The sequence below is a fragment of the Panthera pardus genome, unplaced genomic scaffold, assembly GCF_024362965.1.
Source record: "Panthera pardus isolate Hobbes unplaced genomic scaffold, ASM2436296v1 HiC_scaffold_4, whole genome shotgun sequence".
Lineage (NCBI taxonomy): Eukaryota > Metazoa > Chordata > Mammalia > Carnivora > Felidae > Panthera > Panthera pardus.
In genome coordinates this window covers 14534599-14551232 of record NW_026526969.1, presented here as the reverse complement: position 1 = coordinate 14551232, position 16634 = coordinate 14534599, and the positions used below count along the sequence as shown (strand labels likewise).

Genomic DNA, 16634 nt, shown 5'->3' with positions numbered 1-16634 from the left:
AAACCTTAGACATTCACGTAACATAATCACCATGAACATGGTTTTCCCTTCAATCTGTGTTCCCACATACATTTAAATGCACTTACGTTTGTTTTCGTCGTGAAACATTTCAAACAGACATAAAAGTACAGAAAATATCATATTCCGTGTATCTACCATGGAGATTTCATAACATTGTGTCATATTTTTTCTGAAAAAAAATTTAAATACAAAACACACGTCACAGATGCACACCCACCCTGGCCCCCTTTCCTATCTGAAGGTGACCACTGTCCTAGAGTTGAAGGATATCCACTCCAGGCAGGTCTCTGTGCTTTCCACGTGTCCGTAAGTGTCTGTAAAGTGCATGCAAGTATTGTATTTTGTCGTATACAACAGACACAATTATTTTTTTCTGTTTTTACTGGAACAGAGCACGAGTACAGAAGAGTGTACCTATCAAATCTGTTCAAGTCAATGAACCGGCATCGCTATATCGGGGCAGCACCCACATAAAGAAACGGGACACACGCCCGCTCCCTTTCGGCCACTCCCCCGCCAAGGGTGCCAGCCAGCTTCTAACCCACACATTATTTCTGTCTGTGGTTACGCCATATACACGGAATCAATCCGTAAGTTCCCCCGTTTCTGACTCCTTCCACTCAGCACGACGTGCAAGGCCCATACATGTCACCGCACGCAGCTGGCATTGCTACAGACCCCGCTGCGTGATCGGGCCACGATCGACCTATTGATCGTGCTGCTGGACACCTGGGTAGTTCCCAGGGTTTTCCTATTACACACGGTGCTGCTATGAACACTTAGCACACGTCCTTTGGTGGACACATACCCCACCTTCTGTTGGGGTATGCTCCTTAAAGTTCCTGGATCCTGGGATTTCTTACGTCCGGCTTAGCAAATATTTCCCGTTTTCCAAAATGACTGACGCACGTCACACTGCCATCAGCAGGAGGCCCAGCTGCCTCACGCAGTGCCCCCCACCCAGTGTTTTCCCTGTGTCCCCCTCACCACTTGATAGGGTCTGTGTCTAACACAGTGGCCGCGAAGTCAAAACTTCATCTTGAATTTTTTCCATTTACTTTACAACCGTTCTATATTCCTAAAAACGTACTATTACCTGTAACGATTGTATCACATCTCAGGTATGCAACTAAATGTCACGTAGCCCTTCTCCCATGAGATGTTTCCTGCTATTGTCAACAGCGTGAAGAACAGCCCTATTCACAAAACATGCTGCTGTGGGTTTTTTTACTCTATCCTTAGCATCAATTCCTAGAGAATTGCCACATTATTTCCTGCTAATGGACACTTCCCTGGATGGCTTTTGTACACAGACACATGTTGAGTAAGACTTTCTTCAGAAACCCTCTTTGGAGCGTTACTGCAGTGATCTTGGTAATCTAAAAGATGTACCAAAAAATAAATAAAGATGTACCATAGTGGCATTAAAAAAGAGAAAACTAAAATTTGACCTTCCCGCCTGCGATTAGAACGGCAATCGCCGAGGGGAAGGTATCGTAATGCGGTTTCCTCAAATCCACCGCTGCCCCCCAAAATGTTCTTTTCTCCTTTCTCAGCCAGGACACGCATGTCCTGCTGCCCCCTTCACTCGCCTCTCTTCAGCCACAGCAGGCACCCGCCAGTGAGAGCCTGGGCACTGCTCCAGGGCCCTCGTACTGGGGACGCCCTTTCCGCAACTATCCGCAGACCAACTCCTTCACCTCCTTTGAACTGTGGCTCAAACACCACTTTCTCACGGCAGGTACTCGGTGCCAACTCCATCCCCTCCGCCCCCCACATGTTAACATGGGTCACTGGCTCATTATGTCCGAAGAGTGTCCACCACCCACTATAAGACCATCAATTCCGGGACAAGAGGCTTCCTTATTCTGTCCACGCTTAGGATCCCAACAGTCGAGAAGAGCCCCCAGCACATAGTAGGTGCTCAGTAAAACCATTTGCTGACTGCATGAAAGGCGCCAAAGTCACACAGACAGGAAAGCCACAGAGAGTCACCAAGGCCTGGTATGCTTTCCCAGGCGGGGTGACAACCTCTTGCCCATTCCACACCAACAGATCGCAGTAAGGTCTTGCCGGTGACAGGAACCGTGCCCCGGTGAGCCACAGCGAGAGGCAAAAGCCGGTAACACAGAGGAGGCTCTCAACGATGCCGCCGCCCCGGGCGAGCCCTGAACAGGGGCAGCTCCCCACCTCCACCACAGCCCCTCGGCCAATTCACAGCTATATCTACTTTTCCCCAAAAGAACGTAAGGCAAAACCCCGACTAAAGCCGTAACGCGCCATCTGGCTCGTCAACCAGCACAACAAAGAAAGGCTTTCCTCTTCCTGCAACAGTTTGAGTGTTTTTACCTTGAAACAAAGTAAAAATAAACCACCTCTCCAGGTCCCTCCAAGTCCTCTGGAACTTCTTCACTGAGAATTTCTGAGCTGAATCCTCTCCAAATCTCAGTTCAAACACTACTGCAACAGTGAAGTGTTTGCTAAGCCCTGTGCGAGCGCGAGTCTAGCGAGCCTCGCTACTCTCCAACTTCCGCCTCCTCGCTGACCTGCCTCACTGTCTCGTCCGTGGGCTTCTCACACACCAGAACATTCACCCCAGCCCGGTTCAGGGAGCTCTGGCTCCCCGACGCTGCCCGGCACGGGGATGGCACACAGCACATGCACAACTGGTTTCCAAGGGCCAAAGAATGCGCCAGATGCCCTCCCTCACACCACACGCGGTAACTAAAGGTCCACGTTAAAAGCGCTAAAACTCCAAAACACTTGGCAGAAAATACAAAAACATATCTTTGTGGCCCTGGGTTAGACAAAGTCATGAGTCATGACACCAAAAATACAGACAACAGAAAAACAGAATAGGTCAACGGGACTCCATCAAAATTAAAGACCGTCGTGCTGCAAGACATCATCGAGACATCGAAAAGATAGCCCACAGAATGGCAGAAAATAACGGATGAATCATGGATCTGATTAGGGGCTTGTGTCCAAAATATACAAAGAAATTCTGAAAATACAAATTAAAAAAAAAAAAAGACAAATTACCTAATTTTAAAAACAGGCAAAGTGGGGCACCTGGGTGGCTCAGTCGGTAAGCATCCGACTTCAGCTCAGGTCATGATCTCACAGTTTGTGAGTTCGAGCCCCGCATCAGGCTCTGTGCTGACAGCTCGGAGCCTGGAGCCTGCTTCCGATTCTGTGTCTCCCTCTCTCTGCCCCTCCCCCTCTCAAGCCTGCATGCTCGCTCTCCCAAATATAAATAAACGTTAAAATTTTTTAAAATAATAAAATTAAGGGGCGCCTGGGTGGCTCAGTCGGTTGAGCGTCCGACTTCGGCTCAGGTCATGATCTCGCGGTCTGTGAGTTCGAGCCCCACGTCGGGCTCTGTGCTGACAGCTCAGAGCCTGGAGCCTGTTTCAGATTCTGTGTCTCCCTCTCTCTGACCCTCCCCCGTTCATGCTCTGTCTCTCTCTGTCTCAAAAATAAATAAACGTTAAAAAAAATTTAAAAAAAATAAAATAAAATAAAATAAAATAATAAAATTAAAATTAAAAATGAGCAAAGGATAGGCGCCTGCTGGCTCCGTTAAGTGTCTGACTCTTGATTTCAGCTCAGATCATGATCTCAGATTGTGAGATCGAACCCCACATCAGGCTCCGCACTGACAGTGAGAGAAGCCTGCTTGGGATCCTCCCTTTCCCTCTCTCTCTGCGTCTCCCCTGCCCCCCCTCTCAAAAATAAGCATTTTTTTAAGAAATTGGCAAAGAGGGGCACCTGGGTGGCTCAGCTGGTTAAGCATCCAACTTCAGCTCGGGTCATGATCTCGTGGTTGTGAGTTTGAGCCCCGCATCCGACTCTGTGCTGACAGCTCAGAGCCTGGAGCCTGCTTCGGATTCTGTGTCTCCCTCTCTGTCTACCCCTGCCCTGCTCATGCTCTCTCTCTCTCTCTCAAAAATAAACATTAAAAAAAATTTTTTTTAATAAAAGTGGGCAAAAGATGTGAATAAACATTTCTCACCAAAAGATATACGAAAAGCCAATGAGCACATGAAAAGATGCCCAGCCACAATGAGATTCCATTTCATACCCACACGGAAGGCTACAGTCGAAAAGACAAGCACAGGGCCTGGGCGGCTCAGTCGGTTAAGCGTCTGACTCTTGGTTTCGGCTCAGGTGGTGATCTCACGGTTCATGAGTTCGAGCCCTGCGTCAGGCTCTATGCGGGCAGTGCAGAGACTGCTTGGGATTCTCTCTCTCCCTCTCTCTCTGCCCCATTGCCACTCATGCGCTCTCTCTCAAAATAAATAAAACTTTTTTAAAAATTAAAAAAAATACAGGCAATAACAAGTGTTGGTGAGGACACAGAGAAACTGGAGCCCTTGTACTTACAGGAAAACAGTCCAGCAACTCCTCAGAAGGTTAAATTCCACTGCCAGGTATATCACCCAAGAGAAATGACAAGCACGTCCACACAAAATCTTGTGCGTGAACTCACAGCGGCATTGTTCATAATGGCCAAAACGTGGAAACAGCCCAATGTCCACCAAGTGATGAAGGGGTAAGTAAAATACAGAGTCTTAATACAACGGAATACTACTCGGCCGTTAAAAGCAACAGTGTACGTGCTACAGCACGGATAATCCTCGACGCGATGCAAAACGAAAGCAGCCAGACGCAGAAGGACACAGAATACGCAGTTCGATCTGTATGAAATTCCAGAAGAGGCACATCTACAGAGAGTAATAGTTGCCCAGGCCAGGAGGAAAGGGGACTGAAGCGTGAACCTGACCACCAGTGGGTGTAGGCTTTCTTCCAGGGGAGAGGAGAATGCTCTAAAATTACGTCGATGGCTGCACAATTCTGTTAATTGTGTCCTTCAAATGGGAGAATTATGTGGTGTGTGGATTAGAGCTCAATAAGGCTGTTAAAAATGTTTTACGAATTCCCTGTCTTCTCCCCAGTTCTTGTGCAAACGACTTTCCCGTGCCAGCAATGGGCCCGGGGCACAGCCGGCCTGCGATCTTGAGCAAAGACGTCTACCGAGAAGGGGGAAGATCATCTACGTGAGAAACCCTCTGGCTGTTCCTGGCACAAGCAAAAAAGCCTAGCTGGTGTCGTTGCCACGGAAACTTCCAGCGGCCCCTGGGGTCCGGGTCATCCCTGTGGCTACGAAGCTGCACGTCAGAACTGGAAGCAGCCACTGAATGCTGAGAACAACCGAAGCTGCCCTTAGGAAGGGTGTCTCCCACCCCTCACTCTACCCATGAATTCAAAGGCAGGGATGGACCTGGCCATCTGGACAGCTGTGTGCGTTGCCGACCACCATTCCGGCAAGGCCCCTTCCCAACGAAACCTCTTTGCGTGGGGGACTCGTGGAACCTCTACATCATCTCTCTTTAGTCCTAGATAACCCTTCAAGTAGGCACCGTGGTCCCACTTACCAAACGTGAAAGCAAGGCTCTAGCAGCACAGCCTGCCCAAGGTCACGGCGCTGACGAGCAGCTAAGCGGTGGGGCCTGAACCTGTACAGGTTATGTGATGACACCCAATCCTGTATTCCCTCCCTGACTCATGGGGAGAGGAGCCAGGACAGGCACACCCCATGCCTGGGGCCAGAGGTCAGATGGTGTCCACGCAAATCCCTGACTCCTCTGTGACCGCGAACAGACAGCTCACCTCGCTGCACTCAGTTTTCTCATCTCTAAGATGGGAACGGTACCATCTTCAACACTGTTCAGCTGCAAGAAGTTTGTGTTAAAGGAAATATGTCAAAGCATCCACCACAGTGCCTGGTGCCCAAGCTTTTCTTCTCCAAAGGACCGGCAGGCCAGACGCCAGACACGAACTTCCAGATCACAGATCAAATGAACCGGAAGCCCGGCGTTCTCACTGCCTCAAGCACGGGTCGCACGCCACAACGACGGCATCTTGCTCTGGTCAAGACCCGAACAGATCGCGGGTTGTCCCTGGGAGCTCAAAGACACGAGTGAACCACTTGCACACAAACGAGATGTTTGCAACCTATGAGTGGCTACTCCTTTCCGAGGGCAATGCAAGAGGGCAAACCACAGAGGGGGGGAAAAAATCATGGGTCTGTCTCCTGAAGACATTACAAAACTGAAGCTGAGGGCCAAAAACAGTCACCTATCAGATGATTTCCTGTGTCAAACTGGAGCGAGAGGAACCAGCACGGGGGCCACCAGATCTCTGCTTCTCCACGAATCTTTCCAAACATGCTCCTGAAAGGGCCCCGGTCAAGTTGGGTGTATTCCTCAAAAAACCTCTTCCGTCTCTCACTTTCAGAATGTTTATCTGTGGGGAGGCCCGGTGATTTTTTTCCAGAGTTCAAAAGCGGTACTATTTTAGCTAATAGTAATTTGGGGAATCTTGGAATAACTTACAAAAAAGGAGTCCAATTCCAAAAAGAATCATGATCTCTCTCTGCAACCAAATTCAACCTGTTGGGAGATCGTTCTTTGTTTAAACCCTCACCCTGGGTCTGACTGGTTCAGTGTGAAAGTGACTCAGGTTTTCTAGAATCTGTTGCCGTGAAAGTGAAAATATTCCAAAATATCTATAGCAGGACCGAGTGTGCTCGATCTCAGTCAAGGCTACATAGAGAGCCTGCATTCACAGCCAAATTAGGCCCCACTAATAAAATTCCAAGCAGTCACTGGCATCGGAAACCAAGTGAGATACAATTAAATCCATTTGAACAAACCCCCATCGGTCTACGGAAGGAATCACAAAAAATAAGACAAGGCCACCCAGCGGCCTGCAGGGTAGAGGACCCGGAATGCCATTAATCAGCCAGGGACAGGAACGCCCCGGAAACTGGCATGGACAAATTAGGGACCGTGAAAAATGTCACAGTAAGAGAAACACGTAGTCAGTCCTGCCTCCACAGCCAAGTTGCGCCGAATCTGGAGGTCTCATCTCCCATGCAGAGAAGGCTGGACCGTCCCCTGGTGTCTGCAACCCAAAGACTGCGAATGGGTCAGCCAGGATAATCCCAACGCCTTCATTAGACGAGGGAACTCGGCCTGTGCTTGGCAAAATGTGTTTCCGGGTGCTGTCACATTCTCTCTCCAGGAAACCTATGCTCCAGTCGACCCGCGGCTCCCCAGACTGAACCGGATGGCTCTGGCAGACACGGGGCAGAGCCGAGACCCGCGCGCAAACCACGCAAGTGAGACCGTTCTGCCTCCAACGACTGTAGCGCACACACTTTCCGGACTGCCAGGCTCTCTGTTCGGCCCATCGCGCCGTGTCAAGTGCACCCCCTTTCTGAAAAGAGAGAGGCTAACATCTCACAGTGGTCTGCGGTGGCGATTTTCAGGACAGCCACCCGGAAACATCTCGCCGTATGTGAAACCTTCAGAAGAGGGAAAGTTCGAGGTCTGGGAACGGCTGGCAAAGCGAACTTAAGGGAAGCGCATGGAAGGCGGCCTGCGTAGACGGTAGCCAAGAGGTTACGTCTGCCGCTTCCGAACGGGAGCCCCACGCTTGCCGGGCTGTGAATCCCACTCTCCGGTCATGGGTGAGCGATGGGACTGCTGCCGCCTCAGTTTCCCCATCTGTAAAGTGGGGTTCATAGACTACTGACTTTGCAGGATGTCCGTGAGGAGGAAGGCACCTCCTACAGGAAGCGCTCTGCCAGGCTTTGTCATCAATGCAACGCGTCCTCTGGTCACCAAGAATGCCCTTTGTGGAGGTCTGCCAGGAGGAGGCAAAAGATGGGACACTTTCCACTCATAACACAGTCCATCTCAGGAAACACGCCCACTGCCACACAAGCCAGCTCACCTCTCAACTTCTGCAGGCGGGGCGCCTGGGTGGCTCAGCCAGTTGAGCGTCCGACTTCAGCTCAGGTCATGATCTTACGGTTCGTGAGTTCGAGCCCCACGTCGGGCTCTGTGCTGACGGCTCGGGAGCCTGGAGCCCGCTTCAGACGCTGTGTCTCCCCTCTCTCTGCCCCTCCCCCACTTGTGCGCAAGCTCGCTCTCTCACACATACACACACTCTCTCTCAAAAATAAACATTAAAATAAAAAAAGAAAACAACTGACCTTCTACAGGTACTCCGAGGAGCCTCCCGACTTCACTGTCCACCCTAAGAAGAACGGTGGTACACGAGACACCCTGAGATACAGAACTGCACACACACACTTTCCCCACACTCTGAAGAGCTGAAAATGCAAAAACCCAGCAGTGAGTGGCATTTCTCAGGAGCTGGGAGGTGCAATTACGGTCCCAAAGGCAATTAACAGTGCAAAGTCACGACTATCACCTGACCCTCTTTACAGAAGATGGCCTTTGCCGTCTCCATCATGGAGATACTGTTAACAGCAGGTGAGGTCCCCAGACATCCCTCCTGCCACAACACCTGCCAGTGGCCGTCAGGTCTGGGTCCTGCTGGCCCCCGGGGCCACCGAAACAGCTGGGCTCACCAGCGCCAACTGTATTCAGACACAGACACCAGAAACAGCGGCAGCCAGGAGACCGTCCTGCTGATTCACTGCAAGGTTGTCCATTAGGAGTGGGCAAGGATACGATGAAACACGTATTTCACCATAAATCTACTTCCAATGTTAACAAGAGAGTAGAAAACAAGGGAGGTCAGAATGCCTACAAAACTGTTTTAAAACAAGACCCCTTGCGCCCACCTCTGCCTGGCAAACTGCAGATCGTTAGCAGGTGCCCTTGACATCTTGGCATCTTGGGTTTTCCCTCCACATTTTCTACAGTGAAACAGATAACATGCACAGAGAAAGGGCTGTAACGTCTATGGACAGTTTAACAAAATTATATCTCAAACACACATCCAGGTCGAAAATTCAGAAGCCCACCTTGTCCCGTAAGCATTTTAGGTCAAACCCCTTTTCTCCTAACAGAGGCGACCACCACCTACTTTTCACGATATCTTCCTTGCCTCTCATTGATAGTTTTGTAACCTGCGGCAGCATCCCCACACAAGAGTCTAATTCTGCCTGTTTTTTAACTTGACTGAAACTGGAGTCACCAGTGTACGTTTTCTCGGGCCTCTCTGGACATCCTCAGGGGAGGGTGGAGGGACTCAGGTCTCACATCTGCAAAGATCCCTGAACAGGTCACCCAAGGGCATCCCCCCCGTTCTCAAAGCCCAATAACCGAGGTTACTGAAACCCTAATCCAACAGGAAAGTCTGATAACAGAGATCACCTCTGAGGTGGGAACGGGCAGAGCGGGAGAGACCAAGTGCAAGCAGGAGGGCAAGGTTAACATTGGTTCGATTTAAAGAATCATTTTCTTTTTTTAATTTTTTTTTTAATGTTTATTTATTTTTGAGACAGAGAGAGACAGAGCATGAACGGGGGAGGATCAGAGAGAGAGAGGGAGACACAGAATCCGAAGCAGGCTCCAGGCTCTGAGCTGTCAGCACAGAGCCCGACGCGGGGCCTGAAATCACGGACCGTGAGATCACGACCTGAGCTGAAGTCGGACGCCTAACTGACTGAGCCACCCAGGCGCCCCAAGAATCATTTTCTGAAAAACGCGTGGCAAGAGGATCTTTAACACAAATCATATGACGTTAGCACTGCAGAAGCACAAATCGAGAGCTTGACGCGGTACCATGCCGGCATTAAGTAGAGAATTATGAGGACTATTTTCAACAGTGTAGAAAAATGTTGAGTGGAGAGGCTAGGCCGTAAAGCGTAAATGTACTAGGAAGACGTAAAACGCATATGCGCGGGAAAAAGGAAGTAACAGCTGACCCTCAAGCAACATGGGGGTTAGGGGCGCCAACCCTACCCCCTGCAAAGTGGAAAATCAATGTAGAACTTTTGACTCCCCAAGAACTTAACCGCTAACAGCCAGATGTTGACTGGAAGCCCTACCAGTAATAAAAGATCAATTAATACATATTTTGTGTGTGTGTTCTATACCATAACCTTCCAATAAAATCAGCGAGAGAAAAAAAAAATGTTAGGAAAATCATAACACAAAATACGCTTACCGTACCGCACCATACTGATCAAAAAAAAACCCGCGTACAAGTGGATGCACGTAGTTCACACTTGTGTCGTTCCAAAGTCAAGCGTGTGCTAAAATGCAGTGGTTGCACTGAAATGGTGGAACTGTGGCTGATTTCTCCGTTTATAAAACGTTTGCACTCGCAGTTACATTCCTGTACAACACCCTCCTCCTCGAAGCGCAAATTCTCACACAACAATGCCATTTCACTGGGTTGATTACAACTCGTTCGTAAGACTTCTGGCAAACAAACTTTACCAGCACGGATCGTTTCTGAAAGATCCTCGGGAGGTCATGAAAATGGACTTCGCAGAGACAGTACCTAGTCACAAGTCTGGCCAGTCCGTACCTGTTCCCAGACAGGCCTCGCGGAGCCCCTGTCCCGACACTCACCGCTCCAGGCTCCCCCCAGCAAGCAGCGTGGGCAAAACATCTCTGTTTGTGATGTCTTTTTCTTAGGAAGGAAAAAATAATACCAAAACAGAATTCCCCCACCCGGAACACATCACTTTCTTGCTAACCACAAATTCTGGCAAAATCCGTTCTACATAATAGTGATTCAGTTAGTTCCTCTTTCTTCAAATTGACACATTTTACCTTGCAAATTGGGTACGTCTGTATGACAGAGAGTTGAAAGACCAAGGAAGCAAACTTAAATCATATTTCCACAGCTACCACTGTTACCAAGTTAAAATGTGACACTATCCTTAAAAAACGTACGATGAAAACGTAATTCTATTTAAACATCTAAGCCTTTTCTACATAGCAGATCTTATTCTACATACTGGTATGTAAAGAAAAATAATAGTTTCTGCCTGGCGGGAGTTTACAATCAAAATGCGTGTAATGAAGGGGAGCAGGGTGGACGGGAAGGGTTGTTTTTTTGTTTTTTTTTTTTTTCTGAATGTAGTCAGCACTTTGAGATATAATTTAACCCACATGCATACATCTTAAGTGACAGCTCACTGAATTCTGACCAATGTACACCCAGAAAGCAGCAGGCGAGGGGTGGTGGCTGGGGCAGAGAGAGCAAGGAAAGGGCCCAGGCACGCAGAGAAGGTGGGGGCCGGTGCACAGGAGCTCCAATGATGAGCAGAGCTCAGGCATGACCCCAGAGAAAACCAGGAGACAAGTGGCTGGGAGCTTCCTAACCAAATGGAATGTCTGGAATGCCATCCACTGAGCCACTCTAACAGAACTGAAGCCGATTCTCCCTTGGGCTAAAGACCAAGTTTAGGTCCATCGGACTGCAGGAAAGTGGGTCTACGATACACAGTGGTCATGCGTGTATATTTTTATCAGGGTATGATGCAACCTCAAAAAATCAAATTGCACAATCAAGCATCTATCACATTCATCCGTTGCCATTCTTATTCTACGTCACAGTTGCTGAGCTTTATAGCCTCAGAAGAGGCCCTGAAATAAACGCTCATCCCGCACAGAGAGTAGAATGTTCCAATCAGACATTTTGCTAGTTATAATTTTACTGTACAAGCCACAAACGGCCTATGTTTAAAATGAAAAAAGAAATTCTACAATTCAACATGAAAAAAGATACACTCCTAACAAAATGGGCAAAAGATATGAACAGTGAGTTCAGAGAGGCCACACAAGATGAAAACATGACAAGAAACTAAACTCCACTAACACTGGAGAAAATGGAAGTCCAAACAGATATGAGACACATTCTTAATTTTTGTAAATCTGAAGAGTTTAAAAAATGGTATTTAGTGTTGATGAGGTTATGAGGAAAGGGTGTGGTTTTTATTTTTTTTAATGTTTATTTTTGAGAGAGAGAGAGAGAGAGAGAGAGAGGGAAAGAGACACGCACACAGAGTGGGGGAGAGGCAGAGAGAGGGGGAGACACAGAATCCCAAGCAGGCTCCAGGCCCCAAGCTGTCAGCACAGAGCCCGACACAGGGCTCGATCCCACAAACCCTGAGATCGTGACCTGAGCCGAAGTTGGACGCTTAACTGAGCCACCCAGGCGCCCCTGAGGAAACGATGTTCTTAATAAAGCACGATGCTGACTAAACGGGTGATAGGCACCACAGAGGACAATGCGTCACTACCCGTTAAAACAAAAGAGGTGCAAACCCTGTGACCTGGCAATTCCACTCCTACAGCATCTACTCACGGAAGGCAGGATAACGCCCCTCCCACCCGAAGGCGTCCACGACCTAACCCCTGGAAGCTGAATCTGTTGTTTCCACAGAGAAGGGAAACTAAGGTAGCAGATGGAATTCAGGTCGCCAAGCCGCTGACCTTAAAATAGGGCACGGGCTGTGGACTACCCAGGTGGGCCCAATGTAGTCCAGGGGTCCTTCAAAGGGAAAAAGGAAACAAAAAAAGGAGAACCAGAGAAATGACAGCGTGTGAAAGACGTGCTCATGGCTGCTGGAGAAAGGGGACCATCGGCCAAGGAATGTGGGAGGCGTCTGCAAGCTAGAAAGGCCAGAGAATGGATTTTCCCCAGGGCCTCCAGAAGGCACGCAGCCCTGCCCACACCTGGTTTTAGCCCAGGGAAACCGATTTTGGACTGCTGACCTCCAGATCTGGGAGATGATACATCTGTGCTGGTGAAGCCACCATGTTTGCGGTAAATTGTTAGAGCAGCGGCAGAAAACTAATACACACTCCTGGGGAAACACGGGCGCATAGGCACAAGGCGGGATGTTTCCTGGGAATGCGAATGTATAAAATATAAAAATAGAACGGAGAGAATCCATCCCGAACTGATAACAACTGTCACCTCTGGTAAAGAGAGGGTGATGGCAATCGAGGTGAGAGTTCCACCTAGTTAATAATGTTCTACATTTTTTTTTTTAAAGAAAATGTGTTTATCCATACACTGCTTAATTGAAAGTTAAATGTTTAGAGAGTTACCGTTCACAGCTTAAACGTCAAAGAACCACAATATAAGACTCTTAATGCTGAAAAAGTGAACACAATTTCTGCTCACAATCTCAAAAGCACCACAAAGTCCTAGACCTCACAGTCCCCACGATTACGCGTGGGCTCTGCCTGTGTAGACGGGACACCAGAGAAAATTCATTCTGTATCCATACACACAAACCCTTCAACAAATCAAAATCAATGTGAGATTCACATTTATGGTCGACGGACAAGATTCAGTCTCAAAGGCTTAGGTTTTCTGACTCCAGCCCACCCAACCACCATTCCCACCTTGACCGTGCCTCCTTAACACTGCCCACTTCAAGCAAGTCACTTGCCTCTGGGTTTTCTTTATCCCAGTGTAAAAAAAAGGTTTGTTCTACCACGTCACCTGCCTCACGGGATGGTCAAAAGATTTTAAATGGGATGAAATGACAGGTTACATCCCAGCAATCCGTGAACCCTGAATTTGAGACTCAGCCGGCTATAGAAAGCCCTCTGTAAACACAGAGATACTGGCTACACTGTGGATACCATGAGCGGGCCTAATAAAATCGCCACGACCCCAAAGGAGGCCAGCTACCATGGAAATTCCAGACCAAGTTGCAGGAAAGGCAGTCTTGGAGAGCTGGTGCCATCCGTAACTGGCAGCCAGCCATAAGTGGAGTCCTCCTCAAACACCTCCTGCAGTTACCTGTACCTGCAGAGACCCCTGAGCCACCACCACCACCACATCCAGCAACTATGAACTGCTTTATAATCCGAGGGGAAACAGCCTCCCATTTCCAAATGTGACCCAGCCAAAGGGGCGAGGCGACGGCCCCGGTATAGGTGAGACGGACTGCCCACGCTGGGCGCCAACGCGAGACCTCGAGGACACAATGTTCTAACCAACAGCAAGAGCCATCACATGCGTCCTCTTACCCAGCTCCAAATGAAATGAAAAATCTAAAGACCAACTTTGGGGGTGGGGGACTTCAGTGCAGACGTAGACTCACCCAGGATCTTTCCTATCAATTAGTCAGTCGAGTCCAACGCCCACGCCCCAGCAGCTTCCCTGACGCCCCCTTCCTGTTTCTCCCTAATGAATGAGCCCTCTCGTAGCCCCCCAGAACTTAGGGTGAGCACAGCCCCCTGGAGACACCTCGCCAGACCGCCAGGAGGAGTCCCTCAACCTCGTGCCCCCCCCCCCCCCGCCCGGCCCGCACCAAGAAGAGGTAGTAACTCCTACCAACATCCCCCTACGTGGGTTCTGCAGTTAGAGGACTAGGACTAGAGGAAGGAACTTTTCAACAGGGAGCATGCTAGAAAAGCCAAGCCTGGCGCACGCCTTTCCGTGTTCACGCTCATCCACTAGCTCGGAGGCACTCCCGGCGAAGTCTGTCCGGATTGCTGGGGAGAACTCCCAATTTCTCGTCGGAGCCCCGCAAAGTCCTGGGCTGCGCCCCACGCGGCCGGGCGGGGCGGCACCGCGGGGGGCGGGGGACGTCCGTCCCCGAGGGGGCCCTGCACCGGGAGGCGCGAGCAGAAGAGCGCGGCCGGGACAAACCTGAGCAGGTGCTCGGGTCCCCCGGCCCGCGGCGCCACAGCGCGCTCCTCGGCGTGGCAGGGGCACGCCGGGCGCCGCGGACACCCAGGGAGCCGAGGGTCGCGGGGTCACGGGGGACGCGGGCCCGGGACCGCGCGCCGGAGCCCGGGGGACCGCGAGCCGTACCTGCCGCCGGCGGGTCCGCCTCCTCCTCAGCCTCCGCCTCAGCTGCCGCCGCGCCTGGCGCCGCGCCTGCCTCCCCCGGCAGCCGGTCCATCACGCCGCCAGTCATGTGAGCGCGCGCCACGTGACTTCCTCCGCGCCCGCCCGCCCGCCTGGCCGCGCCCACCCCGGCACGCCCCGCCCACGCCCGGCCCCGCCCCGCCCCTTGCCTGGCCTCGCGGCGCCCGCTCCGGGCCTGCCACGCCCCTTGTCCGGCCTCGCCACGCCCACCCGGACCTGCCACGCCCCTTGCCCGGACTCGCCACGCCCCGCCACGCCCCGGCCACGCGGCCACCCGGAGGATTGGCCCGCGCTCCCGCCCGCGCTCCCGCTCCCCCCCCGCAGGCTCGGTGCCAGCCCAGCTCGCCCACTGGCTTAGCCGCTTGCTCGGCCGCTTGCCGTCACGCTCACCCCTCGGCCGCTCACTCGGCACTTCCGCGTGGGCCTCTCCCCGCCCCGCGCCCCCGCACCCCTCCCGGCTCGTCCCTCGCTCTCCCCGCCGCCTCTAGCCCTTCCCTTAGCTCCCACTCCCCTCCGCTCGCTCATTCACTCGTTCACCCGCCCGCCCTCTCACTCGTTCCCTTCCGCCCGTCCGCAAGGACTCACTCACCCTCCCGCCCGCCGGCTTGCTCATTCACTCTGCTCCTCACTTACGCACCACTCCCCACTCACTCATTCACCCCCTCGCTCAGTCACTCAGCTTTTCACACGCACCCATCCCCCACTCATTCATTCGTTCATTCCTCCACTCACCCACTCCTCCCCCCGCCCCCTCGCTTGTTCACCCACTCGTCCACCCCCTTGCCCACCCACTCTCACTCGCCCTACCAGCTCACTCACCCACTCCCCCTGGCCGTCCAGTGCCGGGACCCGGAGATAGGAGGATGCATTCGGTGTCTCCCCCGATCTGGAGGACCACAGGACACCAGAGCAAGTGTCCTGGCTGTTCCAAAGTGAGGCTGTGGGGGCACCGGAGCAGATGAAGGGACCCCTGGGTGGGGCAGAGCCTGCCTGAGCTGATGCTGGGGATGAGGAGTTCAGCAGAAGGAGCGGCCTCCAGCAGGCGCGAAGGTTCTGAGGCATCAGGCAGCTGCAGACGCTGTGGTCCTCCTGGAGCTAAAAGTGTGGCTGCAGAAATGGCAGAAGAGGAAGCTGGGGCGCCAGGAAGGGCTCCATGAGGGAGGGCCTCGTTTCCAAAGTCAGCATCTTGGACCTCCGGATTCTGATGCCCACCAACGCCCCCTGGGGGCTGATTATAGCGATCTAGAGCCCAGACCGACCCCCCTCCCCCTCCCCGTCGGGGTCCTAAGAAAGGTCCCAGTCTTCCCCAGGTAGCTGGTTTTCCTTGCTACAGCTGGACCCTGCCTCAGTTACAGATCACCGCACCCAAGGACATCCCAGAGAGCTGACACAGTCAGAGAGGCTCTCCCCGCACCCCCCGCCCCCACTGTAACCTAGCAAGTGCTATCCCTTTCTCCAGATGGGCTTTTCCAAGTCACGGGGCGCAGGGGGGGGGGGACACTGCAGGATCCTGTGATGCACAGACCCCCATCTGATGCTATTTCCTTCCGCCACCGCCACCGGGGCTTCCTTTCAGGGCTTGTTGCATCAAATGATGGGCTCAGCACTTTTCCCTGACTCTGCGTCTATCCAGTCCCCAAACACACACTCACTCGGGCGTGCGCCTACACCCACACACACTGCTGATGTCCTGGTATTACTCGGCAGGTATCTCTGTCCCTCAGTAGATTATAAAATCTTTATTAAAGGTTTGAAAGTTCACCGGACTCTCCAAACTGTAAAACCCTAATAGAAGTGTATAAACAGACACTATTCAAGAGTGATAACGTTAAACGTATTATTTTAACACCCTTGACACAGGGCCACACAGCCTCTAGTTCAGCAGTTCTGGATCTTTGCTGCACTTTCTAATCATCTGGGGAGAATTCAGATACACT

The 16634-nt window shown here is 51.5% G+C and overlaps 2 protein-coding genes across 3 annotated transcripts in view; both read right to left on the bottom strand.

The window, feature by feature from the left end:
* The window catches only part of MRM2 (mitochondrial rRNA methyltransferase 2), a 289956-nt gene that overhangs the window by 42938 nt on the left and 230384 nt on the right, over positions 1-16634 (bottom strand). The gene's annotated exons all lie outside the window — the stretch shown is intronic.
* Positions 1-16634, bottom strand: part of SNX8 (sorting nexin 8) — a 48286-nt gene that overhangs the window by 24797 nt on the left and 6855 nt on the right. Inside the window, exon 1 of one of the 2 annotated variants that reach the window (XM_019422461.2) lies at positions 14641-14780. The exons of the other annotated variant lie outside the window; for it this stretch is intronic. Coding sequence (XP_019278006.1) covers positions 14641-14746 — 106 coding nt within the window. The 5' untranslated portion in view covers positions 14747-14780. Of the gene's footprint in view, positions 1-14640; positions 14781-16634 lie in introns of those variants that run through there. 2 annotated transcript variants of the gene reach the window in all.